Source organism: Nomascus leucogenys, chromosome 13, assembly GCF_006542625.1.
Source record: "Nomascus leucogenys isolate Asia chromosome 13, Asia_NLE_v1, whole genome shotgun sequence".
Classification (NCBI taxonomy): domain Eukaryota; kingdom Metazoa; phylum Chordata; class Mammalia; order Primates; family Hylobatidae; genus Nomascus; species Nomascus leucogenys.
The window spans coordinates 20,432,305-20,458,658 of NC_044393.1; the positions used below are offsets into that span (position 1 = coordinate 20,432,305).

The 26,354-nt window shown below is 49.3% G+C and overlaps 1 protein-coding gene across 1 annotated transcript; it reads right to left on the reverse strand.

Annotated features, from left to right (window-relative positions):
* Positions 1-4,218: 4,218 nt before the first annotated feature.
* Positions 4,219-24,455, reverse strand: SGK2 (serum/glucocorticoid regulated kinase 2). Its single transcript, XM_003253588.4, has 13 exons — positions 24,288-24,455; positions 23,044-23,102; positions 22,471-22,520; positions 21,868-21,925; positions 21,591-21,674; positions 20,368-20,499; positions 19,142-19,254; positions 18,810-18,846; positions 17,725-17,811; positions 14,857-14,952; positions 13,490-13,645; positions 9,801-9,890; positions 4,219-5,043 (listed from the first exon to the last, which is right to left on the reverse strand). Exons 2-13 carry the CDS (start codon positions 23,077-23,079, stop codon positions 4,879-4,881), a joined length of 1,104 nt encoding a protein of 367 aa, XP_003253636.1. The 5' UTR covers positions 23,080-23,102; positions 24,288-24,455; the 3' UTR covers positions 4,219-4,878.
* Positions 24,456-26,354: the final 1,899 nt, after the last annotated feature.

Consider the following 26,354-nt stretch of genomic DNA (forward strand, 5'->3'; position numbering starts at 1 on the left):
CTGCTTGAGGCCAGGAGTTTGGGACCTGGGTAACAGTAACACCTTTTCTCTCCAATAATAATAGTAATAATAAATAAATAAATAAAGTTAGTGAGGCATGGTGGCACACACCTGTAGTCTTAGCTACTTGGGAGGCTGAGGTGGGAAGATCGCTGGAACCCAGGAGTTCGGGCTGCAGTGAGCCATGATCACTCCACTGCACCTCAGCCTGGGCAACGGAGTGAGTGAGACTCTATTAAAAAAAAAAAAAAAAAAGTTCTCTTCTTGGGGATGCTGTATTTTGGTGCAAAATTGGGTGAATACAGTTTGCAGTTAATAATGGAAATGAAGTATTCTCACTGAAGAGAGAGTAGGCCGTCCCATTTGAAGGCTGGGACAAATCTTGGGATCTTTCTGCCTGATATGCAGTTGGTGTTTGCTACAGCACCTGCCCAGAGCATTTCTCCCACTGTCAGAGATTGTAGAAAGAGTGAGTTTTGGCCGGGTGCAGTGGCCCACGCCTGTAATCCCAGCACTTTGGGAGGCCAAGGCGGGTGGATCACTTGAGGTCAAGAGCTCGAGACGGCCGGGCACGGTGGCTCACGCCTGTAATCCCAACACTTTGGGAGGCCGAGGCGGGTGGATCACAAGGTCAGGAGATCGAGACCATCCTGGCTAACACGGTGAAACCCTGTCTCTACTAAACATACAAAAAAAATTAGCCAGGTGTAGTGGCAGGCGCCTGTAGTCCCAGCTACTCGGGAGGCTGAGGCAGGAGAATGGCATCAACCCGGGAGGCGGAGCTTGCAGTGAGCGGAGATCGCGCCACTGTACTCCAGCCTGGGTGACTGAGTGAGACTCCGTGTCAAAAAAAAAAAAAAAGAGCTCGAGACCAGCCTGGCCAACATGGTGAAACCCTGTCTACAAAAAAAATAAAAATAAAAATACAAAAAATTAGCCAGATGTGGTGGCGGGCGCCTGTAATCCCAGCTGCTTGGGAGACTGAGGCAGGAGGATCGCTTGAACTCAGGAGGCAGAGGTTGCAGTGAGCTGAGATTGCACCATTGCACTCCATCCTGGGCAACAAGAGCATAACTCTGTTCCCCCCCTGCCCCCCCCAAAAAAAAGCAAGAGTAAGACTTTTAGAATCAGTAGTTGTCACCAAGTTCAATTCCTCGCTGTGACTTGTACCAGCTGGGTGACCTTGGGCAGTTTTCATAATCTCTGAGCAAATGTATCCTATCTGTAAAGTGAAGTTAATAATTTCTTTCTTTCCTTCTTTTTTTTTTTTTTTTTTGCCAAAACCGAGACTTGCTCTGTTGCCCAGGCTGGAGTGCAATGGCATGATCTCGGCTCACTGCAACCTCCGCTTCCTGGGTTCAAGTAGTTCTCCTGCCTCAGCCTCCCAGGCAGCTGGGATTACAGGCACCCGCCACAATGCCCGGCTAATTTTTGTATTCTTAGTAGAGACGGGGTTTCACCATTTTGGCTAGGCTGGTCTTGAACTCTTGACCTCTTGAATCGCCCGTCTTGGCCTCCCAGAGTGCTGGGATTACAGGTGTGAGCCACCGTGCCCAGCCTGAAGTTAATAATTTCTAAATGCTGGCTTACAGTGAGGACTGTAGATAATGCATATAAAACTTGGAATGTGCTCAATAAACATAGGTTGTAGCATGTTCCATTCAACAGCATAGTTTTTCTTCATTTTTATTTTTTATCCTGATGAAAATAATTGTGCTTTTACAATCTCAGAACAGATAGAACCATTATATGTTTCACCATCCATAGCTGATTGTGTGCTTCTGACACTACTATTACATTTCTGATCGTTATACTCTTGTTTTTTTGCTTTGGGAAGTTAGGGGGATTTTGACCTCTCCCTCATCTTGTCCCACATTTGTCAGTTAACTGGCACTATTAAGATGGAAATCAGTGTGTATCTTTCAGCCTTCTTAGCATATGTGAAAGCTTAACATGAACTCTTCCTGACCCAGTTTTGATCTCTAATAGCTCAGTGTCATTGGTGTTTTTTCCGTGGTCTCCCAGACTTCTCCCCCATGATTCCTGGGGCAGGGGGCTGGGTGGACAAGACTTGAGGAAGAGAAAGAGTGGGATTGAATTAAAAGGAAAAGGCAATAAAATCACCAGCACACACTGATCCAAGAAAGTTCCTTCCTTTGTCTCCTAACCAAAAAAGCTAATAAGGCCACCCAGGAGTATGAACCACACATTTGTAAAAAAAAAAACAACAAAAAAAAACACTTATTTATTTATTTATTTATTTATAAGACAGTCACACTCTGTCGCCCAGGCTGGAGTGCAGTGGTGTGATCTTGGCTCACTGCAACCTCTGCCTCCCGGGTTCAAGTGATTCTCGTGTCTCAGCCTCTCGAGTAGCTGGGACTACAGGCATGCACCACCACACTCAGCTAATTTTTTGTATTTTTAGTAGAGACGGGGTTTCACCATACTGGCCGGGCTGGTCTACAAACTCCTGACCTCAGCCTCCCTAAGTGCTGGGATTACAGGTGTGAGCCACCGCACCCAGCCGAAACGAACCACTTTTCCACTGAAGTAAGGAGGCACAATCTATCCCACCAGGGCAGGGTGTTCTGAATTTATGAGGTGTTATAGCTCACGTTCTGTCTGATCAGAATTATCTTTAGAAATGACTAATCTTGGCTGGGTGCGGTGGCTCATGCCTGTAATCCCAGCACTTTGGGAGGCCAAGGTGGGCGGATCATCTGAGGTCGGGAGTTGGAGACCAGCCTGACCAACATGGAAAAACCCTGTCTCTACTAAAAATACAAAATTAGCCAGGCGAGGTGGCGCATGCCTGTAATCCCAGCTACTCAGGAAGCTGAGGCAGGAGAATTGCTTGAACCTGGGAGGCGGAGGTTGCGATGAGTCGAGATCATGCTACTGTACTCCAGCCGGGGCAACAAGAGCGAAACTCAGTCTTAAAAAAAAAAAAAGACTAATCTTGAACATATGGAGCTCCAAGGTGGCCAGGAAGCTCTAGGCACCAAGTCTGCAGCAGCCTCCAGCTCTGTCCAGCTCTGAGCTCCCCAATGTGCAGTGGAGCACGGCATGAACTTGGCAGCCAGGCTCTGACCAGGAGCGGCATCCCGTTCAATGTCTCCTCTTCAAGACCCCATTTCTTACACTTGGCTTGTTCCAGCCAACTTTTGACTTAGCTCCTCACTAGAGATTTTGGCAGTCATTCTGCCTGGACCTAATAGCCAGAGTGAGAAGCAGATCAGCACAAAAGTTCAATGTGAGAGTCCTGGAGCCAGCTTGTAGGGCTCCAAGTCCCAGCTCTGGCCCTTATTAGCTATGTGACCGTCAGGCAAAGAACAGCTTCTCTGACTCTGCATCTTCATTGGTAAAAAGGGGACAGTAATAATTCCTACCTCAGAGTTGTTTGGATGGAAAATTTGTAACAGACATGGAAGAGTCTAGTACAGCAACTAGCCAAGCATAGGCAGGCGATCTAAAGCTAACTTTGGCCAATTAAGCAAAAACGGAGTGTATTAAAAAGGATCAGAAATTCTCAGATCATTTGGAAAGCTAGACAAGACTTGAGGCTTGGGCGGGTGCAGTGGCTCGCACCTGTAATACCAGCACTTTGGGAGGCTGAGGCGGGAGGATCACTTGAGGTCAGGAGTTCGAGAACAGCCTGGCCAAAATAGTGAAACCCTGTCTCTGCTAAGAATACAAACAATTAGCCAGATGTGATGGCGCGTGCCTATAGTTCCACCTACTCAGGAGGCTGAGGCAGGAGAATTGCTTGAACCCAGGAGGTGGAGGTTGCAGTGAGCTGAGATAGCACCACTACACTCCAGCCTGGGCGACAGAACAAGACTGTCTAAAAAAAAAAAAGACTTGAGACTTCCAGGAATGACATTGCAGGACTGATCTGATGGTGTTATTGCCACTGAGCACCAACTGCTACAGTTTGCATCCTTGCCACTTCTACACCAGGAACTCAATTTTGCAGGTACTGTTGTCACAGTTATCACACAAAAGAGCGCTCCCAATCCCTTCCCTGAGTCAAAGTGTGGCACAGGTGCATCCCTGGTCCCCATGCCTGGCCCTAGCTAAGGGAAGGCTGGGAAAGTCAGTGTCTAGCATTTTCAGCTACTCTTAAGTGGAGGTAGTTATTGCACCCCATGAAGTCTCATAAAATAGGGGATTCCCTGGAGACAAGAAGGGGTTCAGATACCAGGCACCCAGACCCAATAACAAATGTCCAGTATTACCCACAACAAAGACAAATATCATCAACGTAGAACAATAAGAGATATTGATACCCTATGACCTTGTTACATCTCTGTCATTTTACACATTGAGATCAAAATCCAAACACCAGGAGGCCCTCTGGTAAAGAGTGCTGGCTGCCTACCCAACATTCTTCCCTTCTCCCTTAGTGTCAGAACCCCTTTGTTATTAGGGATAGTCACATACCCAGCAAATAAGCCACATCCCCCAGCCTCCATTCCAGGAAGGGGTGGGTGCTTAGTGAGACGGAAGCAGAAGTCATTGGGTGGAGCTTTTGGGAAAGCTCTTTAAAAGCGCCCTTTGCTCTTCTCCCCTTTCCTCCATTTTCCCTTCCACAAACACAATATTGGCAGCTAGAGCTCCAGTAACCATTTTATAGCAAACCTAACATTGGAAGCCATTTGTCAAGGTTGGCAGGGCAGAAATACAGCCTCTGAGTATCTGATGACCTGTCCTGCCAGCCCTGGACTCCGTAACATTATTTTTCTTTTATGTGGTGGAAAAAATAAACCTGCTTCTCGTTTAAACCATTGTTAGTTTGAGTCGCCCTTCCTAGCAGCTGAAGGTAATTCCTTACTAATACCAGCTGCCCGCAGTAGTTTCACAGGTGCTTCTCTTCTAGCAATCCAAGATGTCATCATCCTCTGGCGCATAAGAAAATCCCAGGAATGCACTTGAGGCCCCAGAGCTGCTGGCTGCAGTGTCAGGGGTACAGCCAATGGACTTGGACACAGCTTCCTGGGTGAACTCTGGGTCAAAATGCTTCAAGTCAGCAGGTCCTGCCTGTCAATAAAAGCCAACGATGAGAAGAAAACACCGGGGTCAGAGCTGCCAAAGGAGCCCAAATCCTCAGAGAGGGATGTCAGGCCTCTGTGAGTGCCCCATGCTTCACAGTCATCCATACTTGACTGTCACTTTCCTGTGCATTTACATTGATCATTTTATTCCTCTCACCCCCTGGTATTCTGCCTCCACACCAATCCTTAGACAAGTCAGTTAATCAACATAACACTTACTGAATGCCTACCATGTACTGTTCATGGCGCTGGGAACACAGAACAAGACAAAGTGAGCCGCTGCATTCATGGAGCTTACATTGTGTAGGGGGCAGGAGGATTGATAATAAGCATATGTACAAATAGATAACTTAGGATGGTGATAGGTTCTATGAAGAAGATAAAATAGGGTGATATGGTAGAGATTGACTGGGGCTGCTCTAGCTATTTTGGAGGAGGACCTGTGAGGGAGATTACAAAAATGATCACAAATTTTCCATTTCCCATCTAGAGGTGGAGTCTATTTCTCCATTCCTTTAATGTAAGTCAGCCATATGACTTGGTTAGGCCAATGGGACATTACCAAATATGGCACAAGCAGAGGCTGGAAAATTGCACATCAGGAGTTGCTCTCTTGCTGTACTTCTAACCCTGAGGCCACCATGTGAACAGTCCCAGACTAGCCTGCTGGAGCACGAGAGGCTCATGAAGAACTCAGTTGCCCTGGCTGCCTGCCAACTCCCAGGCATGGGAGTGAGGCAATTCTAGAACAACTGCCAACTGTCCCGCTAGCTGACCACAGATATGAGAGAGCTCCACAGACACCAGCTGGCCTGGCTTAGACTTAAAAAAACCACATAGAATCCAAACAAAATAATTTTTTTTAAGAGACAAGGTCTTTTTTGCCCTGTCACCCAGGCTGGAGTGCACTGGCATGATCACAGCTCACTATAGCTTCGACATCCCAGGCTCGAGCGAGCCTCCCACCTCAGCCTCCTGAGCAGCTGGGCATGCAGCCCCACACCTGGCTAATTTTCTATTTTTCTATAAAGATGGGGGTCTCGCCATGTTGCCCAGGCTGGTCTTGAACTCCTGGCCTCAAGCAATGCTAATGGCTCGGCCTCACAAAGTGCTGGGGTTACAGATATGAGCTACCATGCCCAGCCAAAAGATTGTTGTTTTAAGCTACCTAGTTTTGGAGTTGCTTGTTATGCACCAAGAGCTAACCAATACAGTCTCTCTGTGGAGGAGGCCTGGGTTTTATGAAGTAAGCAGGTGAGGAAGGGAGAGGGCTTGCAAATCTGCTTAAGAGTGCGAGTCGGGCTATGGAGCCCAACAGATCACAGTTTCTACCTTCTCAATAAGGCTACAAGACAAGGTAGTCCCAGCCCAGCACTCAGAGTTCCAAAATCAGAATGTGCATCCTGGCCCTTATTAGTTGTGTGGCCCTAGAAGAAAATGATACTAAAGAGACTTACTGAAGACCTCACAAATGGTAGGTGACAAAACCAGGAATCCAGGTCCGGAGCGTCTCATTCTAAAGTCCATTCGTGTCTGCCTAGTATTCCATGTATGGTTCTCTCTCCAGGGTATAAGTTCGACATTATCTTCACTGTCTTTTTAAAATCCCAAGGAAAATCCCTTTTCTGGTGCCTGGCCCAAGTGTATCCTATCTGATCCAGTGCCCAAAGACAAGTTCATGAATAGGTAATTAAACAAAGGAGAAATGTAAATGGTGAATTAATATTGGCAGTGTTTGGTATACAGGCTGTTTCGATGGAAGGGGCTTGGCACCATGCTTTACAGGTAGACCACACAGCCTCACACACCCACCTCCAGTAGGACTCCTTTCATTCACACTGCCACTACCAATTAACATTGCAAAACCAGCACTTTGGGAGGCCAAGGCGGGCGGATCACTTGAGGTCAGGAGTTTGAGACCAGCCTGGCCAACATGGTGAAACTCCGTCTCTACTAAAAATACAACAACAAAAAAATTAGCCAGGTGTGGTGCTGAGCGCCTATAGTTCCAGCTACTCGGGAGGCTGGGGCATGAGAATTGCTTGAACCTGGAGAGGCAGAGCTTGCAGTGAGCTGAGATTGTGCCACTTCACTCCAGCCTGGGCAACAGAGCAAGACTCCATCTCAAAAATATAAAAATAAAAGCCAAGCACCTTGGCTCATGCCTGTAATCCCAGCACTTCGGGAGGCTGTGGTGGGCAGATCACTTGAGGTCAGGAGTTCAAGACCAGCCTGGCCAACATAGTAAAACCCCATCTCTACTAAAAATACAAAAAGTAGCCAGGTGTGGTGGCACATGCCTGTAGTCCCAGCCACTCAGGAGGCTGAGGCAGGAGAATTGCTTGAACCAAGAAGACAGAGGTTGCCATGAGCCAAGATCGCGCCACTGCACTCCAGCCTGGGCAACAAAGTGAGACTCCGCCTCAATAAAATAAAATAAAATAAAAATAAAACTGAAAATAACAACTGGCCAGGTGTGGTGGCTCACACCTGTTATCCCAGCACTTTGGGAAGCTGAGGGGGTGGATCACTTGAGTCCAGGAGTTCAAGATCAGCCTGGGCTACACAGGAAAACCTCATTTGTACAAAAAATACAAATTAGCTAGGTGTGGTGGCACCCACTTCTCAACTACTCAGGAGGTTGAGGTAGGAGGATGGCTTGAGCTCAGGAGGTAGAGGTTGCAGTAGGCAGAGATCATGCCACTGCACGCCAGCCTGGGTGATAGAGTGAGACCCTGTCTCAAAAAATAAATAAATTTTAAAAACTAACCGTCTTTACTATAAGACAAAGAAATACACATTAAAACAATTAAGAGATGCTGTTTTTTACTTACCAAATTTGCAAAGTAAAAAACAATAACCACACATGCTTCAGAGGGCAAGCAAGATGAGAACTCTCCAGCAAGTGCCGCTGGTAGGAAGTAGATAGTTCTCCCTTCCACACAGTGAAAAGGTAGTATGAATCAACAATCTAAAAATGGCTGGGTGCGGTGGCTCACACCTGTAATCCCAGCACTTTGGGAGGCCAAGGCGGGTGGATCACTTGGGGCCAGGAGTTCGAGACCAGCCTGGCCAATATGGTGAAACCCTGTTTCTACCAAAAATGCAAAAATTAGCCAGGTGTGGTGCCCATGCCTATAATCACAAACACTCGGGAGGCTGAGACATGAGAATTGCTTGAACCTGAGATCATGCCACTGCACTCCAACGTGGGTGACAGAGCGAGACTCTGTCTCAAAATAAATAAATAAATAAATAAAATAAAAAATAAAAAAAAATCTAAAAAAGTTAGCATTGAGAATTCCCCATCTGGAATCCATCTTAAGGAAATGACCAGAATTCTGGGCAAAGACATATACTTAAAGCTGTTCATCAGCACATGATGATAAAGAAAAAACATGGTAACAACCATAAGATTGCCATTAGGAACATGGGTGAGTAAATTATGTTACCAACATAAGATTGAAATATTATGCAGCCACTAAAAATTGTATTTATAAAATTTTTTACATGAGGAAATTATAACATAGTTTTTAGCCAAAAAAGGAGGAAGATATATAGATGAATAAACACACACACACACACACACACACATATAGATATTATAAAGTAGGACCTAATTAGGTTAAAAAAAAAAAACCAGCGGTGGCTCACACCTGTAATCCCAGCACTTTGGGAGGCTGAGGCCGGCGGATCACGAGGTCAGGAGATCGAGATCATCCTGGCTAACATGGTGAAACCCCATCTCTACTAAAAATACAAAAACAAAATTAGCCAGGCGTGGTGGCAGAAGCCTGTAGTCCCAGCTACTCGGGAGGCTGAGGCAGAAGAATGGTGTGAACCCAGGAGGCAGAGCTTACAGTGAGCCAAGACTGCGCCACTGCACTCCAGCCTGGGCAACAGAGTGAGACTCCATCTCAAGAAAAAAACAAAACAAAACAAACAAAAAAAACACACAGAAAAGTGACTGGAAGGAAATATGCCAGTGGTTTCCCTTAAGTAGTGAGATAATAAGTGTTTCCCCACTGCTACTTTAAACTTTTCTGTTTTACGTATATTTTTTTTTTTTTTTTTTTGGAGATGAAGTCTCCCTCTGTTGCCTAGGCTGGAGTGCAATGGCATGATCTTGGCTCACTGTGACCCTCGCCTCCCAGGTTCAACCTATTCTCCCACCTCAGCCTCCCGAGTAGCAGGGATTACAGGTGTGCACCACCATGTCTGGCTAATTTTTGTATTTTTAGTAAAGATGGGGTTTCACTATGTTGGCTACACTGGTCTTAAACTCCTGACCTCAAGTGATCTGCCCGCCTCAGCCTCCCAAAGTGCTGAGATTACAGTCGTGAGCCACTGTGCCTGGCCAGTGTTTTACATACTTTTTATAAGAATATATGTCATTTTTATTATCAGGAGAAAGTCTATAAATAGAACAAGATAAAATATCTCTAAAGGGCTTGGCCCTATGTGGGTGTGCTATGTGACACAGAGCACTTCACAAACTTTAAAAGTGTCTGCAGCCAGAGTTATTTATTGGTGCTCAAGATAATGGAGCAGCAACATGGCTTTTTATCCAAGAGCTGCACCCGTAGTCAGGACCAGTTCTGTCTCTAACTGACTGTGTAGCCTAGGACAAATGACTGAGCTTCTTGGACCCCCAATTTTTCCATCTGGATGAGGAGAGTTGGCATGCATAGCAAGCTCCCCTAGCCCCAGAAATCCAGAGTCCAGAATGCTGTGACCTCTTACCACATTTGGGTTGAAGGGTGGAGTTAGCCTCTTGTGGTACAGGTCATCCCAGTTTATGGGGCTGAAGAATACATGATTCTTAATCTCAAGCTGCAGGAAGTGCAGAAAAAAGGTGCTGGTTAGAAGTAGCCCTCCCCATGGGTGCTCTCACCTCACCCCCACATCCTCCAGAGCTCCACCAGCAACTGGCTGTCAACTGGAAATTAACTTGCAGTTCTGGCTAGTTTCCTGGGACAAGAGAGTTTTGCAGCCAAGCCTCTCCCATCATCCAGAATCCAAACCCTTCTCCCCACTACAGCATCTGTTTATTCCAAAACTATTTACTGAGCATCTTCTCTGGGCACCGACCCTTTGCCAGGCTTTGGGGATGTCAGTGAATAATACATCAGAATCTGCTCTGGGGGTGAGGGAGTACCAGTGGGAGCTTGGAGACCCCTCCCCTCACTCTGCTTCAGTATGTCTTGAGTTTTCCAGTATGCAAACCAGAGAAGTAGACTAAATCAACTCACTAGGGAAGGTTTGAAAAATAAAGCCCCCAGGAAGACCTTCAGATTCCCAGACACCCAGATTTTAGGACTCAGCCTTGGTCATGATTCACCACCTTTCCTAATCAAAATCAACATTGGCACCAACTTCTTTCCATCACATCCTCTATCTGTGTTTCTCAAATAATTATTCTCCACCTCCCTATATCAGGAACCCCAGTGAGCTGGTTAACAACCCAGAACCAAAATATCTCCATAAAAGGCTGGGTGCGGTGGCTCACGCCAGTAGTCCCAGCACTTTGGGAGGCCAAGGCAGGTGAATCACCTGAGGTCAGGAGTTCATGACCAATCTGGCCAACATGGTGAAACCTCGTCTCTACAAAAATAGAAAAATTAGCCAGGCGTGGTGGTGTGTGCCTGTAATCCTAGCTACTTGGGAGGCTGAGGCAGGAGAATTGCTTGAACCCGGGAGGCCAAGGTTGCATTGGGCCGAGATCATGCCACTGCACTGCAGCCTGGGCAACAGAGCAAGACTCTGTCTCAAAAAAAAAAAAAAAAAAAAAGCCTCCAAAAGAATACCCAAGAAATTGGTAACATTGGTTGCCTCTGAATTGAGGGACTGGGTGGCTGGAAGGACTTTTTCTGGATACTCTTTTGTACCCTTTGAATTTTGATCTATGTGAATGTATAACTTATTTTAAGAGTCATACATATTTTTTTAAAATGCAAATTTTTTTGCTTGGAACAGGAGACTTATCTTCATGGAAGCCCCTGTTCTTTAAGCTGTCCAGGAATAGGCAGCAGATGCCCTATGTTGTTACGATTTACAGTAACTGGAATGTAAAGCTTTTGGTACAAACACTTAAAAAGCACTTACTGTGTGCCAGACACTGCTGACAGTACTTTGCATATATTAATACTAATCCATTTTATCTTCAAAACAGCTATGTTAGGTGCTGTTATTACAATGGGGAAACTGCGGCTCACAGAGAGAAATTAAGCAACATGTCCAAGGTCCTGTCACTAGTAAGTGGTGAAGGAGGGATCTGAACCCAGGTAGTCTGCCTCATAGTCCATTCATCTTTTTTTTTTTTTTGAGAGAGTCTCACTCTGTTGCTGAGGCTGGAGTGCAGTGGCGCCCATCTCAGCTCACTGCAACCTCCACCCACCCCCAGGTTCAAGCAATTCTCGTGTCTCAGCCTCCTTAGTAGCTGGGATTACAGGCACCTGCCATCACACCTGGCTAATTTTTGTACTGTTAGTAGAGACCAGGTTTCGCCATGTTGGCCAGGCTGGTCTCGAACTCCTGACCTCAGGTGATCTGCCCGCCTTGGCCTCCCAAAGTGCTGGGATTATGGGTGTGAGCCACTGCACCTGGCCTAGTCCATTTATCTTAATATGTTAGAAAAGCAAGCAAACTCCTGGTGAGAAAAGTATTGCGGCCTTCTTTTTGTAAATCCAAATTACCTTGTGTTGAATAAAAAAAGTAGGATTATTTTTAAAGTGCCACTTTAATGAATGAATATAATGAATTTGCTAAGAATGGACTATGAATCATTTATCCCTATATCCCATTTGCCCAGCCTGGGGTCTGGCAAGGAAGAAGTACTCAGATATTTGTAAAAAGCAAGTGCTGGCTGGGCGCAGTGGCTCATGCCTGTAATCCTAGCACTTTGGGAGGCTGAGGCGGGCAGATCACTTGAGGTCAGGTGTTCGAGACCAGCCTGTCCAACATGGTGAAACCCCCGTCTCTACTAAAAAAATACAAAAATTAGCCAGGCATGGCGGCGGGTGCCTGTAGTCCCAGCTACTCAGTAGGCTGAGGCATTAGAATTGCTTGAACCTGAGAGGTAGAGGTTGCAGTGAGTCGAGATCACGCCACTGCACTCCAGCCTGGGTGACAAAGCGAGACTCAGTCTCAAAAAAAAAAAAAAAAAAAAAAAAAGGCCAAGCATGGTGGCTCACGCCTGTAATCCCAGCACTTTGGGAGGCCAAGGTGGGCGGATCACAAGGTCAAAAGATTGAGACCATCTGGCTAACATGGTGAAACCCCATCTCTACTAAAAATACAAAAATTAGCTGGGCGTGGTGGTGCGTGCCTGTAGTCCCAGCTACTTGGGAGGCGAGGCAGGAGAATCGCTTGAACTCGGGAGGCGGAGGTTCCAGTGAGACAAGATTGCACCACTGCACTCCAGCCTGGCAACAGAGCGAGACTCCATCTCAAAAGAAAAAAAAAAAAAAAAAAGCAAATGCAGTCCACTCTCCGCAAAGAAGCCCGAGGAATCTTCTAAAAACTTAAATCAGGTCATGCCACACCTCTGCTCAAAACACCCTAAAACTGGCCACTCTCCTCCTTGTTCCCATAGCAGGACTTCTGCACATGCTGTGCCCTGTGTCTGGGGAGCCTTTGCTCAGCTCTCTTCATGGCTGCCTCTTTCTCATCCTTCAAGCCTCAGCTTAATTGTCACCTCCTCAGAGAGAACTCCCTGACCATGCCAGTATTAATTTGCCCCCCTCCCATTATTGTCTATCTCAGCTCATTGTTCATTTTCTTCCTGACACTTGTCATACCTTGTGATAATTGTATATAATGTTTGGGTTTTTTGCCTGCCCCCAACCCCAAACTTTTTTTTTTTGTTTTTGAGATGGATTTTTGCTCTTGTTGCCCAGGTGGAGTGCAATGGCGCCATCTCAGTTCACTGCAACCTCCGCCTCCCAGGTTCAAGTGATTCTCCTACCTCAGCCTCCCAAGTAGCCAGGATTACAGATGCATACCACCACGCCCAGCTAATTTTTGGTATTTTTAGTAGAGACAGGGTTTACACCACGTTGGCCAGGCTGGTCTCGAACTTCTGACTTCAGGTGATCCACCCACTCTCGCCTCCCAAAGTGCTGGGATTACAGGCGTGAATACCGCACCTGGCCCCCACCCCAAATTTAATAAGGGCAGAGACCCAGCCTATTGAATCCCTAACACCTAGCTCAATACCTGGCACATAGTTGGTGCTTAGTAAATATTGATTGACTAAGAGAACTAGACTAGAGAAAGTAGTCAGCTAGTAGCAGTAGTGAATTTCCAAATGAACAAGTGAGCAGCGCCTGGTTTTAGAAGGCAGCAGGATGCATATTAATGTGCTTCTGAGCTGCCTCTGCAGGAAGCTGCGAGCCCCATGGGGCTCAGTGCTCCACTGGCAGGTCACCTACGAAGTCTGCTTTGGAGCCCAGCCGCTGCCTCTGGTCCTTGTGGAGAAGGCTTTGCAGGAGGTCACAGGCAGCCACCGTCCGGCCCCCGGGGATCTGTAGCGGCTGGTGCAGAATGTTCTCATACATCTGGGACACGTCTTGGCTGTAGAAGGGCGGCTGGGGAGAGAGGGAGAGCAGCTGGAGGATCACTTGTGCAAAAGTGAACACAGGCTCGGGGAGACTTGGAGCAAGGTGGGCGGCTGGGAGGATTCAGTATGACCCGTCTTGTGCAATGGCTCGCATGGTAGACTGGAAAGAGACAGGACTCCAGGCTTCCGGCACAATGGAGAGAGTTGCTAGGAAGGCCAGAAGTCTCTTCCCACCAGTGTGAGGCCCATCTCTTTTCATCTAGCTTGCGCACCGACTTTGCATTTGGCAACATTTGCACTTTCACCTTAATCATTTCACCTCAGCCTCATAACCATCCTCCAAGAGAGTTATAATTTTTCAGATAAGAAAACAAGGCTCAGAGCAATTATGCGGCACAGTTAGGAAGACAGCCAGGCCGCAAACCATATCCAGGGTCCCCTTCTCTTTCTTACTATTCTTCCTCCCACACGTCTTCCAGCTGCTCCTTCCCCTTAATCCACAGAGTTTGTTCCTTCCTAGTGACCAAGCTATGCTGGTGAAACCACTCCAAAGCAAAGCATGGCCTAGGGCAAATCTACACATGCCTCTACCTAAGCAGGCAGCCTAGGACTGGGGTCAGGGATTGGTTCCACAACCTATCAGGACTGTGATCTCCCTTGGTCTCAATTTCCCTATCAGCAAAATATGATTAACTCCATTTCCTGCTGTGTCAGCCTCCAAAGGCTATTTTGAGGCACCCAAGGTGAGACAGTGTTTTGTAAACTAACTTTTTTTTTTTGAGACAGAGTCTCCCTCCATCACCCAGAATGGATGTGCAGTGGTGCGATCTCGGTTCACTGCAGCCTTTGCCTCCCAAGTTCAAGTGATTCTCCTGCCTCAGCCTCCCGAGTAACTGGGATTACAGGTGCCCGCCACCACGTCCAGCTAATTTTTGTATTTTCAGTAGAGATGGGGTTTCACCATGTTAGCCAGGCTGGTCTTGAACTCCTGACCTCAGGTGATCCACCTGCCTTACCCTCCCAAAGTGCTGGGATTATGGGTGTGAGCCACCGCCCCTGGCCTAAACTAACATTATTGAAAAAAAAAAATAATTCACATATTCGCCTTGGCGTTATCTTTTTTAGTATGGAATGAAGAGGTGGCTTGCTCATTTTCCTGGACAGAGCTTGTGTAGACCACATGAGAGATAGACCCATCCCTAGCCAGATAGCCCTTGTCGATGGCTACCCCTGACTCACCAGGCCGTGGAGCATCTCGTAGAGGACTGCCCCCAAGCACCACCAGTCCACTGCCCGATCATAAGGCTCTTTCCGAAGCACTTCAGGTGCCAAGTACTGTTAGAAGGAAACACACTTATTTGAAATAAGTCGTTAAGCCTCAGTTGCCCCAGCTGTAAATAAGGCACTTGGAGGAAGATGACCAAGAGCTGACCCTGCTGTGCGTGTGCTCTGTGGCTGCGCATGTGTTCATGCATCAGTCATTCAGCAAAGGCCTGCTTTCTGCAGGGCCCTTTGCCACGGGTTGGGGACGTAGAAGAGGTCAGCCAGGACTGCTTTGTGCAATTTACATGGTGTGTACCACACAAAAGCACCAGCCAAAAGGGTAAAGGGGGCTGCAATCATGGCTGTGATCCACTCACCAAGCTGCAACACTAGTTTAGAGGTATTATCTGGCAACTTTATTTTTGTTTCAAGCGGTGCTTTTTCTAATTAGTCTGCCTGGAAGGGATGCCTTTTTCTATTTTTGCAAAGGCATTCAGTGGGCTATCTGTGTCCTGGGAACGGAAGGCCCCAGGAGTACTCTCACAGGGCAGTATGGAGACTAACGTGAGTGTAAGTAAAAGTAAATGTGGCATATCCTTGTGCTGGAAACTCTAGGGTCAGACGAGAGGGTCAGGAAGGAGGGGGTGACCCCTGAGCTATTGATAAATAAGTGTACACCATGTCTCTATGCCTTGTATGAGGAAGAGAACCTGGGAACAAAAAGTAGAGGCTTACTGACTTTAGCCTGGTGTCTCTGCCACTGAGTCAGGGGCAAGGTCTCAGCAACAGGAAAAGCTGCTCTGAGAGACCGTGTGGGTCTAGGGAAGGGCAGAATCACACAGACCCGAGCCCTGGTTGGTGTGTGGTCTCAGGCAGGGCATTTAACCTCTCAGAACCTGGTTTTCTCATCCTAAAAATGAATCTGCCAAATCCCTCCTAGATGTCATTCTAAGATGCTAACATATGTGCTGGCCCTCGAACAATGGGAGCAACCATGGCTACTCTTGCCTATGCCCCCCAACACCACAGCAGTGGCTGAGTCATGGTAAAGGTGATGTGTTGGGGCCACATGTCTCCTACATGAGCTGGGGTTCCATATCCTTTGTTCCCGTCCCTAGCAACGTCCAAGGAAGGGATGGCTGGACTGTCAGGCTTTGGGGGGCTGGCTTTATCCAGCAAACACCACCCGCCATGCACAAACACAGACAATGGCTCCTGCTCAGAGAGGTCATCCGACCATCAGCTACCCTAGAACCAAAGTGAGGAGGCCATTAGATCCAAGACCCAGTTTTTCAAGCATATGGAGAAAAAGAGAGCAGCTGAGGTCCTGTCTCATGCCAGGTGGGGAGGAGTCTCCCAGTCTGTAGCCTCAGCCCTTCAACCCTCACCCTGATGTCTATCTAGCCACTGGGGGCCCCTTCAGGTCCAAGGTCCAAGGTCCAAGGTCCAAGACTGGTGGGAGTTCAAATAAAGGTTTTTTTTTTTTTTTTTTGAGACAAAGTCTCGCTCTTGTCCCCCAGGCTGGAGTGCAATGGCACAATCTCGGCTCACTGCAACCTCTGCTTCCCAGGTTCAAGCAATTCTCCCGCCTCAGCCTCCTGAGTAGCTGGGATTACAGGTGCCTGCCACTATGCCTGGCTAATTTTTGTATTTTTAGTAGAGACGGGGTTTCGCCATGTTGGCCAGGCTGGTGTCGAACTACTGACCTCAGGTGATCTGCCTGCCTTGGCCTCCCAAAGTGTTGAGATTACAGGCGTTAGCCACCACCCCTGGCCCAAAGAAAGGTTTTAACTTCAGGGCTGCAGAGAGACCTTGGTAGGACATGTAGACATGTCTGAATGACTGCTGAGATCTGCAAATTGTAACCCTCCCGTCTCTTGGCAGCTGGAAGATGGACATGGACCTGTGGTTTACACTTGCCAGCCCGGGTCTTAACTCTCAGGCCAGGCCCTCTTGTTGCACGTGGACTGCAGATTAATAGTGTCCAATACAGCAGCCACTGGCCGCACGTGGCTATCGAACACTTAAAATGTGGCTGCTCCAAATTGAGATGGGCTGTAAGTGTTAAAATTCATGCCAGATTTTCAAGACTTAGTTAGAAAAAAAAAATAAATGAATACAATAGTTCAACCAGTTTTATACTGATGGTATGTTGAAATGAGAATATTGGATATATTGGGTTAAATAAAATACATCATTAAAATTAATTTCACCTGTTACTTTCTTACTTTTTAAATGTGGCTGCTGGAAATTTTTAAATTGTGTATGTGGTTTGCATTTCTATTTCTTTCTTTCTTTTTTTTTTTGAGATGGAGTTTCACTCTTGTTGCCCCAGCTGGAGTGCAGTGGCACGATCCTGGCTCACTGCAACCTCCGCCTCCTGTATTCAAGCGATTCTCCTGCCTCAGCCTCCCAAGTAGCTGGGACTACAGGTGCCCGTCACCATGCCCAGCTAATTTTTTTCTATTTTTAGTAGAGACGGGGTTTCACCATGTTACCCAGGCTGGTCTCAAACTCCTGACCTCAGGCGATGCACCCACCTCAGCCTCCCGAAGTGCTGGGATTACAGGCATTAGCCACCGCCCCCAGCCTGCGTTTCTATTTCTATTTCTACTGGATAGCACTGCGGTAGAGCTTCACCAGCAGCTAGCTGGCTGGGTCTCAGCAGTCCTAGAACTGGTGTCCCCATTACACAGATGAGGAAACCAAGATTCAGTGTATAGCCAACTCAGAAGAGCTTGGGTCAAAGGAGTGAGTCCCCTTCACTGTAACCTGTTGGCTGTAATCAGGAGCTGTGGCCTCACCCACTCATGACCTCCCCTCTCCTGGAATGTTTATGCTTACCTCAGGGGTACCACAGAAGGTAGATGTGGTCTCTTCAGGCTCTACGCCTTCCTTGCAGAGGCCAAAATCTGTCAGCACCACGTGTCCCTGAGAATGAGGGAGAGAATGGGCTGGAAGGTGGTATAAGCCAAGGGTATGGCCAGGCCTAACCCCAAAGCCCAGATGCCACACCCCAGAGCAGCAGCTGTGGGATCTGATGCCCAGGCACAGGCTGGACGCTCCACTCCAACCCAGGGCTCCTGGACTGGATGCCAGGAGCAGCACAGGGGGCCAGGTGGGCACATGCATTCCACTGTCTTCCCACAGCTCATCACAAACTCAGACCCACCCCTACAACAGTGGCAGCTTGTGGACAGAAACCCCCTAGACAGAGGCTGGGGACTCAGAAAGCAATCATACCTTGTGGCAGCTGGGCAGGAAGGTAGAGTGAGTAGATACTGTGGGGTTCTGCCTGGATCCCTCTTCTGAAACCAGGGTACAGAAGAACCATGCCTATCCCCATCCCCCTGCTGCTAGAACATTGCCCGCACCCAAAGTTATGCCCCCTCCCTAGGAGCAATCCATGTTCAGGGGCACAAAGGCCCATCCTCTTTGCTTCATTTTGGGACAATCCTAGACAGCCATCCCAGCTCAGGCCCTCCCCACCCCTGCAAGATCAGCTGAGGCCCCACTGGCAACCACAATGCAGGTGAGCTTCTTCCTTTGCCCAATCCTGTTTTTTCACCCCTTTAAAAGTGTTCTCTTTTGAGAATGTTCCCCAATAAAGCTTCTGCCTCCTCTCCATCTCAGAGTCTGTTTCCACGGAGCCCAGTCTAAGACAAACTCCACTAGCCCCCACCTGGCTCCACCCCTGCCCCCTGGTATACATGCATGCACATATATACATGTACAGTCTCATGTGCACATATGCATGTGTGTACATGTGCATGGGCACACACACACACATGCTCAAATGCCTCCTCTACCTATATGCATGCATGTATAATGCACACACACCCATGCACACAGACTCATGGTCAGATAATGTACCTGTGCAACCATGTCCACACACACACACACACACACACACACACACACACACCAACCTGGCAGTCCAAGAGAATGTTCTCTGGTTTCAGGTCCCTGCAGAAAATAAGAGAAAAGAGCCTTGAGGTGTCTCAGCCATTTAGTGAGGAGAGTTGGAGACCTGGGCGGGGGGGTGGTCCTGGCAAGAGAACTATTCATGGAGGTTCCCAGAGATGCAGAGGGAGAGCCCAGGAAGGCTGGGTACTTGGACCTCGGAGGAGGAGACTCCAACCCTACCCAAAACAAAGGACCAAGTCCACCAGGATTTCATCAGGATTTAGGGTCCACACAACCACTAGCTGTTGGAGCAAGAAGGGCCTGGTCCTGCCTCTGAGCCACAGGCAGGCCTCACCTGTAAATGATGTTGAGGGAGTGCAGGTAGCCAATGGCACTGGCCACCTCAGCAGTGTAGAACCTGGCCCGGGGCTCCAGGAACCGGCGCTCCCGCTGCAGGTGGAAGAAGAGCTGGAGAGGAGGAGGAGTGTGATAGGAGTTACTGGGTGGCTGCTGTAGGGCTAGGGCGCACCTGCTCCCCGCACTGTGTGGCTGAGAGCTCACTCCCTCTCTGACCTGCAGCATTCTTCCTACCAAAAGAGTGCATGCTGGCCCCTGCCCCACACAGCAGTCCTGGGTGTCCAAAGAGTCAGCAGAAGAAGAGATGAGTTAGCATTGCTTAAGCACCTCCTGTGTTCCAGATTCCAAGTCAGGCCCTTCCACATCTCTTATTTAATCCTCATGACAACCTTCAAGGTACAAATGTCATGCTAGTTTCATGTAAGAGGAAGCTGGGCGGGGGTCAGAATGGTTAGGCGACTTGCCCAAGGTCATGTAGCTTATAATTGGCAGAGCTGGCATTTGAACCTGCGTGGTTCAAAGATTATGCTTTTCCGTCAATCCAGGCGATAAGATGATACAGTTGTCAGACTGAGCTCAGGTTAGATCCACCCATAGGCCAATGTTTTTGGACTATTTTGCTGGCATGGAAAGCCCTTCACTTAGGGATGCAGGACAAAAACCCCCCTCTTGGCATCATTCTGAAAGGCATGAGGTCACGCAGGTTAAATCTGGGGTCACTGAGTGGAGCCCCACTACATTTTGCCATCTTCACCAGAGAGACAGAGTGAAGCCCAGGAGGGAGCCCCGCTTGTCTTCCAGCTGTGCTTCTGGGTCACGAGGTGGCCTGAGGTCTCTGTTTACCACAGTGACCAGTCAATCCCACCCTGTGGCCTATGGGGCAAAATGGGAGCACTAGAAACCTTGACCATGAGCTCCTCTTAGCATTGACCTTTCCCGGGTCTATCAAAGTGCGTCTATGGGCAACTCTGAATGAGGCAGGCAAGAAAGCATTATGGTGGGGAGTCTAACAGACCTGAATTCAAGTCCTAACTCTACCAGGTATGGGCTGGGTGGCCTTGAGCAAATGATTACCTCCCTGAACCTCAGTTTCTTCAGCTACAAAATGGGTCTATTGTAAGATGAGGTGAGATCATTCCAGAACTTGGCATGCAGTGGGCATGTGGGAGGAACAGCTCCCAGCTGAGAGCCAGCCCAGGGAAGCCTCCCTATGGGCCCACCCACCTCTCCCCCGTTGACATAGTCGAGCACGAAGTAGAGCTTCTCAGGTGTCTGGAAGGAGTAGCGCAGGCCCACGAGGAAGGGATGCCGCACATTCTTCAGAAGCACACTGCGCTCTGCCATGATGTGGCTCTGCTGTGGAGTCACAAAGAGAGGGGTCCATGTCACAGCCCACAACAGCCCCTTTTATTCCCGCTCAGCCAATATAAGCTTGTGGGTGGGAGTCATCCTACCCAGGACTTGCTCATGCCCCTGCTCAAACACCACAATGGCTCCCTATTGCCCTCAGAGCCAGGCCCAAGTTCCTTCCTTAGTATTCAGGGCTCAGGGTGGTCAGCCTCATCCTAAGCTAGTTCATGTGAGCACCGATCTAGCCCCTGGATCAGAGCTTCTTGCCCCTGGAGTGAAAAGCAAAGGCACGTGTGATGCCTACATAAATGAGTTCCTAAGGGAATGAAGCCACGCACTATCCATATTCATGCATTTGCTCGTGCTTTTTCCTCTTCCTGGATGTCGCACCCTCTTTTCAGACCATCAGAATCCCACCGTCAATGCCAGCTGCACTGCTGCCTCCCTCAGGAAGACCTCCCATTCCCATCCCCTACCGACACCTTGTTAACATTAATCACTCTTTTCTCTGAGTCCCCTGATCTCCTATGCAATCCTCTCTCTGGGCCTGCTCTGGCCTACTAATGGAGTCAGGTGTTAAAGGAACTCAGGTCAACTGAGGCATCAAGAAATCCACGATGGGGCTGAGTGTGGTAGCTCATGCCTGTAATCCCAGCACTTTGGGAGGCTGAGGCGGGAGGATTGCTTGAGCCCAGGAGTTTGAGGCTGCAGCAAGCTGTGATTGCACTACTGCACTCCAGCCACATGGCCTGATGGCATGAAGGGTCTTTAGAGAGAATAAAGTGGGGTTCCACATTATACAGATAGGGAGCCTGCCACTCGGAGCAGGCAGAAGACTTGTCCATCGTGGAACCTGCATTTCCCAGGGGAAGGCAAAGCCAGGCTGGTTTTCCTGAAAGCCCTGTGTTGAGGTGGCTTGGCCTGCTTTCTTTGAGAAGGGCCACCATCCTGCGTACCACCTCCCCTCTACCCTTTGTTGTGATCACTTCTGCACCCAGCCCCATGGACCTGTCAGAGGTGGGACCCATCTTTGAAAGCCACCCTAGGCTGGGGTTTGAGAAGCAGAAGAGGAAACACCTGTGCCCGAGCTCTGGTACCTCTTTCTTCTTTAAGATGGACTTTTTCTGCAGCACCTTCACTGCATAGAACGTCCCATCAGACTTGCGCTTGGCCAGCAGGACCTGAACAGAAACACGAATTTGAGGCCCTGTAGGTGACTTTGGACTTCCCAACAGCATTACAAGGCCTCCCGCCTGCCCCTGCTTTTGTCTGCAGGTGTGAGCGCTCTCTCTTCACACATACAAGTGGCAGCAGGGGCTGGAAGAGGCTGCAGAAGGGAAGACCCAGGCTTCCCACCCTCACCAAGTCACTCACCTTCCCGTAGTTCCCTTTGCCGATGACTTTGAGGAAGTCGAAGTCTGTGGGCCGGGCGCTGGGGGAAGTGGGAAAAACATGGGTCAGCATTTGCAAGGTCTGGAAACCTGGTGCCTGAGAACAAATCTGGGCTTCTTTTTAACTTTAGAGTGGGGAAATACAGAGAGCCTTCCAGGAGCCATGCCTCCTCACCCCCGAAGAACCCCATGTTCTCCCAGCCGAGAGAGGGCTTATAAGATTCACCCTGGCCCCCGGGCAACTCAAATTCAAGTTAAACAACAGGCAGAGTGGAGATAAAACCAGACATACTGCACAGAAGGCCTGCATAGAAGGCAGGGTTCTGGTACCCAAAGCCCCTGAGAAGGGCCTGAAGTGTGGGGAGTTGCTAACAATGCAGACATTTCGGGGGCATTGCAGGAAAAGGGTTCAGCATGGGCAGAGGCTGGGAAATTTGTGGGAGATAAAGCTGGGGAAAGATCCTGGGCCCAGATGGCAGAGAGTCTTGAATGCTGGACCAGAGAATTTGGATTTTATTCCCAAGGCAAGGGGAGCCAGGTATGAGGGGAGTCAAGTAGGAAAGGTGCTTGAGGGACCAGAACTCACTTTGGGTTGGCTGAAGGCCCCAGGTTGATGTTCCCATTGGCCCTGGAGGGCTAAAGAAAGAAGTGATTACGATCAGCAGATCCCTACTCCTTGGCGACCTCCCTTTCTCCTGGCGCAGGCCCTGACCCCTTCTCCAACAACTCTACTAGGCCTGCCTGCCTTTTTCTTTTTTTTCACCTGCCCGCCTCCCTCCCTCCCTTGCTCCTTCTACCCACCCACAAATCCACTTACCCACCATCTTACCCACTTCTCAAAACAGCCTTGGGAGGCAGCTGGCTGTTGTGCTAATTGAATAGGTGAGGAAACTGAGGCCCAGAGAGGAGTTGCCCAGGGTCTCACAGGCAACCAGGTTGGGATAGAACCCAGGTGTCTTCATGACAAATCCCATGATTTTTCCAGTTCATCTTGAAGCCCTATTTCAAATCTCTCCTCTATTCACCCTGCAAGTGACTCATTTCTGTGTGCTTGCAGTGACCCTCTCAGCCCCTAACATTGTCTGGGACCCACAGATTTCCTTGGCCTCGGGAGGAAGTGAGCCCCCTGATGATGGGTGGGGGACCAAGAACCACTCACCTGTGGACTGGGGGTCCCAGCTGGGCTAGAGTTCATTCTGTAGCAATGATCAGGCAGCTCTGGGGGAACAGGGAGGAGCAGGCATGAGAGAGCTGGTGCTGGGGGGTCAGCTCCGCCCATCCAGGGCTTCAGGCACCACTGCCCTCTCCATCCTCCCCTACCTGTGCACCTGCCACGGTCTGAGGGCTTCCTACCCCAGAGGTAGGCAATCCCTGCATGGACGGAACAAGAAATGATATCCCCTGGACCCAGACTTCCTAACAAACATCTCAGAAGGGATAAAGGGGGATGGTCAGGGTGTGGCCCCTCCCAGGCTGATTCTTTTCAAGAGTTGAGGACACCCAGGGCAACAAGACCCCTGTGAGCCAGGGTAGCTCCAGAAGTCTAAGACGGCCAGGGCTGGAAGGACCTTTTCAGGGCATAAAGTCTGAACCCGTCCCCCATTTCACAGGTGGAAGGCCTGTGGCCTAAAAAAGGACCTTCCTAAGGCCACACAGCCTTGTGAAGCACAGGCTGGGCTCTCCGGACTCCCATAGAGGAACAATGGCAACCCTGAATTACTGGGCACACTCCCAGCTGGGCTCTGTGCTATGATCTCCTTGCCACAAGGAATTCTGCCCAACGCCTCAGGAAAGGCAGCTGTCCTGGAAGCCTTGGGCTGGGGCCACAGAGAGACCCAAGACTGGCCAGTATCTATTCGGGGCCAAACAACAGAAGGTGTGACCAGCTGATCTATGTGGCCAGGAATAGTGTCTTCCTTGCTTCCACCCTGCAGGGAAGAGGAGGCCAGGGTGCCCAGGTCCCGCCACAGATTGCTTGGGGCCCCACAGCCTCATCCTTGCTTGGCAAAGGCTGAGAGCAGAGATCTCACCTGAGAGCCCCGTTGCTGTGCATCTCAAGACCTTAGTCTTGGTCCACTGCGGGGCCTGGGCTGCAGCCCAGCCTCTCTGAGTAGAGATTTCCTGTCTTTACAAGGGGGGGTCCTGGAGCACCAACCTCATGGCCTTCTTGGGAACAGAGAAAGTAAAGGGGAACTGAGAGGATCCCCCAGCCCGGGCTGCCCTGAGGCCCAGCCCTGCCAAGCCTTAAGAGCAAGCTGCAGAACTGCTAAGGAAGCGCAGCCTGCCCCTAGCCAATGCCAGACGTGTGTGCTCCTGCAAACAGCCCACAACACTGCCACACCCTCTCCTGGGCTGACCCCAGCGGCCCTTCGGCCAGGACCTGGCCTCCCTGGTCCCACATACCTGCGAGTCTGAGGACAGGCCTCTAGGAGAACCAGCAGCTGGAACCGAAGACAGGCAGTGGACAAGAGAGCCTCTCTCTGTTCTCCCAACAAGGGCCTAAGTGTCTGTGCCCGGTGCCGGCCTGGCCCCAGCACAGAGCTCACAGCTCCCGGCAGCCTCGAGGGGGCTGGTTGATGTCACGCGGGATCCAGCAGAGCTTAACATGGGACTGGAGACGTCTGTTCCCTGGGGAACACCATCTCACCCTGGCGGGGACGGTGGGAGGGGTGGGCAATAGCCCCAGGGCAGCCCTGGAGACCCTCGGGGCTTCTTAGACTGTTTGGGTCAGTGTGTGTGCGGCATGGTATGTACTGTGTGAGTGTTTTGTGCATAGAGTGCTTCCGTGTGTGTCTGTCTGTGGCTCTGTATTTCAGGTATTTGTGTCGGTTTGTAAGAGTCTGAGTAGATGGTTGCATGTTTGTGTCAGTGTGACCACATTTGTACATATACATCAGCATCTGTCTGTGCATCTGTGACTGTGTGCGTCACTGTATCTCAGTGTGTGGTGTGTATATGGATGTGTTTCAGCGTGTCTCTGTGTAGTACATGTCAGTGTGTATCTTTGTATGTGAATGTGCTGTGTCAGTGTGTGTGCATGTGGGTGAGTGTGAGTCTGTGTGGATGACTGTGTGTTCAGAGCAGTATGGGTATCTATTCATATGTGTGTATAGGTAAGTCATAGTGTGTCTGTGTTCATATTGGTGTATATCAGTGAATTTACTCTGGGGGGTGTGTGTGTGTGTGTGCATGTGGGTGCGCACACATGCGTGCATGTAGGGGGCCTGTGTATATGAACCCTGTGTAGACCATCTGGAGCTGAAGAAAAAGTCCCACAGACATCAGCCATGGCAGCTGAGAGCCCTTCGCCTCCCAAAAACCTGCAGATGTTTCAGAGGAAGGAACCTGGAGCCTGGGTGTCTAGCTCAGTCCAGTCTGCCTTGGTCTTTACTGAGCACTTGGTCCTTTGGGCCTTTCCCTGCGGGCCCCTCAAGGGCTCTGGCCCAGTCCTCAGGGCAGGCCTGGTTGGCCCATGACTCTCCTGCTGTGTAAGAAATGGTCCCAGAGAGCACCCTGGCTCATGAAGGCCTTGCTGCCTGGGGCGGTCATTAGGTACTCACAAGGTCCCTTCCTCTCCCCAGGATCCCAAGGGGTGGGCAGTTGTTCTCAGGAATAAAGGAGTGGATGGGCCCACAGCCCCTGCCCTTCTCAAACTTTGTGTGGCTACAGTATACTACAGGGGAGGGACACATGGGGCTAGGGCCCAGAAAGTTGGTCAGGGAGGGAACTGAGCCCAGGGGCCTCAGGGGTTCTCTGTGGGCTCTGAAATGCAGAGGATCTAGAAGTGCTGACCAGAGAAAACCTGAGTGCACAGTATCAAAGCCTTCCATCTTGAACAAAATAGAAATGTGGAGCCAATTCATGATCAGCAGGATGTCATGTTGACGAAACACATACCCAGAACAAGGACATTTCTTTTCAAAAACAAGATCCTGATGTGGCCTTCATTCAGGAGCACTATTTATAACAGCAAAATAATTGTGCTAATAGTAACCTAAGTGTCCCACCACAGGGCACTTCAGAATGCTTGCCAGCTGCAAGAGCTCCCTCTCTTGACCATATACCGTGTCCAGATACGGTCCCATTTCTTTGTACTCCTTTTCAGCTAAACTCTTTAAAGGAGTTGTCTGGACTCCTTGTCTCCACTCCTCTTCCTGTTCTCTTTTGAGCCCATTCCAAACAGGCTGTCAACCCAACACTTCAATGAAACCGTGGACCAGTGACCTCTGTGTGCCAAAGCCAGTGATGAGTTCCTCATCCTCATCTTATTCAACTTCTCTGAAGAATCTGGTGCACTCATGTTCCCCATTTGGCTTCAGGAACTCCTGGTTTTCCTTCTAGCTCACTGACTGCTCTTCCTCTATCTCTTGTGCTGGATTTCCCTCCTCTTTTTATCCTTAAACACTAAGCCTATCCCAGGGCTTAGTCTTTGGGCTTCTGTCTACACGTACTTGTTCTTTAGTTGATTGC

Excerpts from the sequence above, each read along its gene's own strand:
- SGK2 (XM_003253588.4), bottom strand. The coding sequence starts at position 23,079 with ATGAACTCTAGCCCAGCTGGGACCCCCAGTCCACAG. Across the intron at positions 14,953-17,724 it reads CCTTCTGTGGTACCCCTGAG|TACTTGGCACCTGAAGTGCT; the intron begins GTAAGCATAAAC and ends TCCTTCTAACAG. Across the intron at positions 5,044-9,800 it reads CACCCTTCAACCCAAATGTG|GCAGGACCTGCTGACTTGAA; the intron begins GTAAGAGGTCAC and ends TTTTATTGACAG.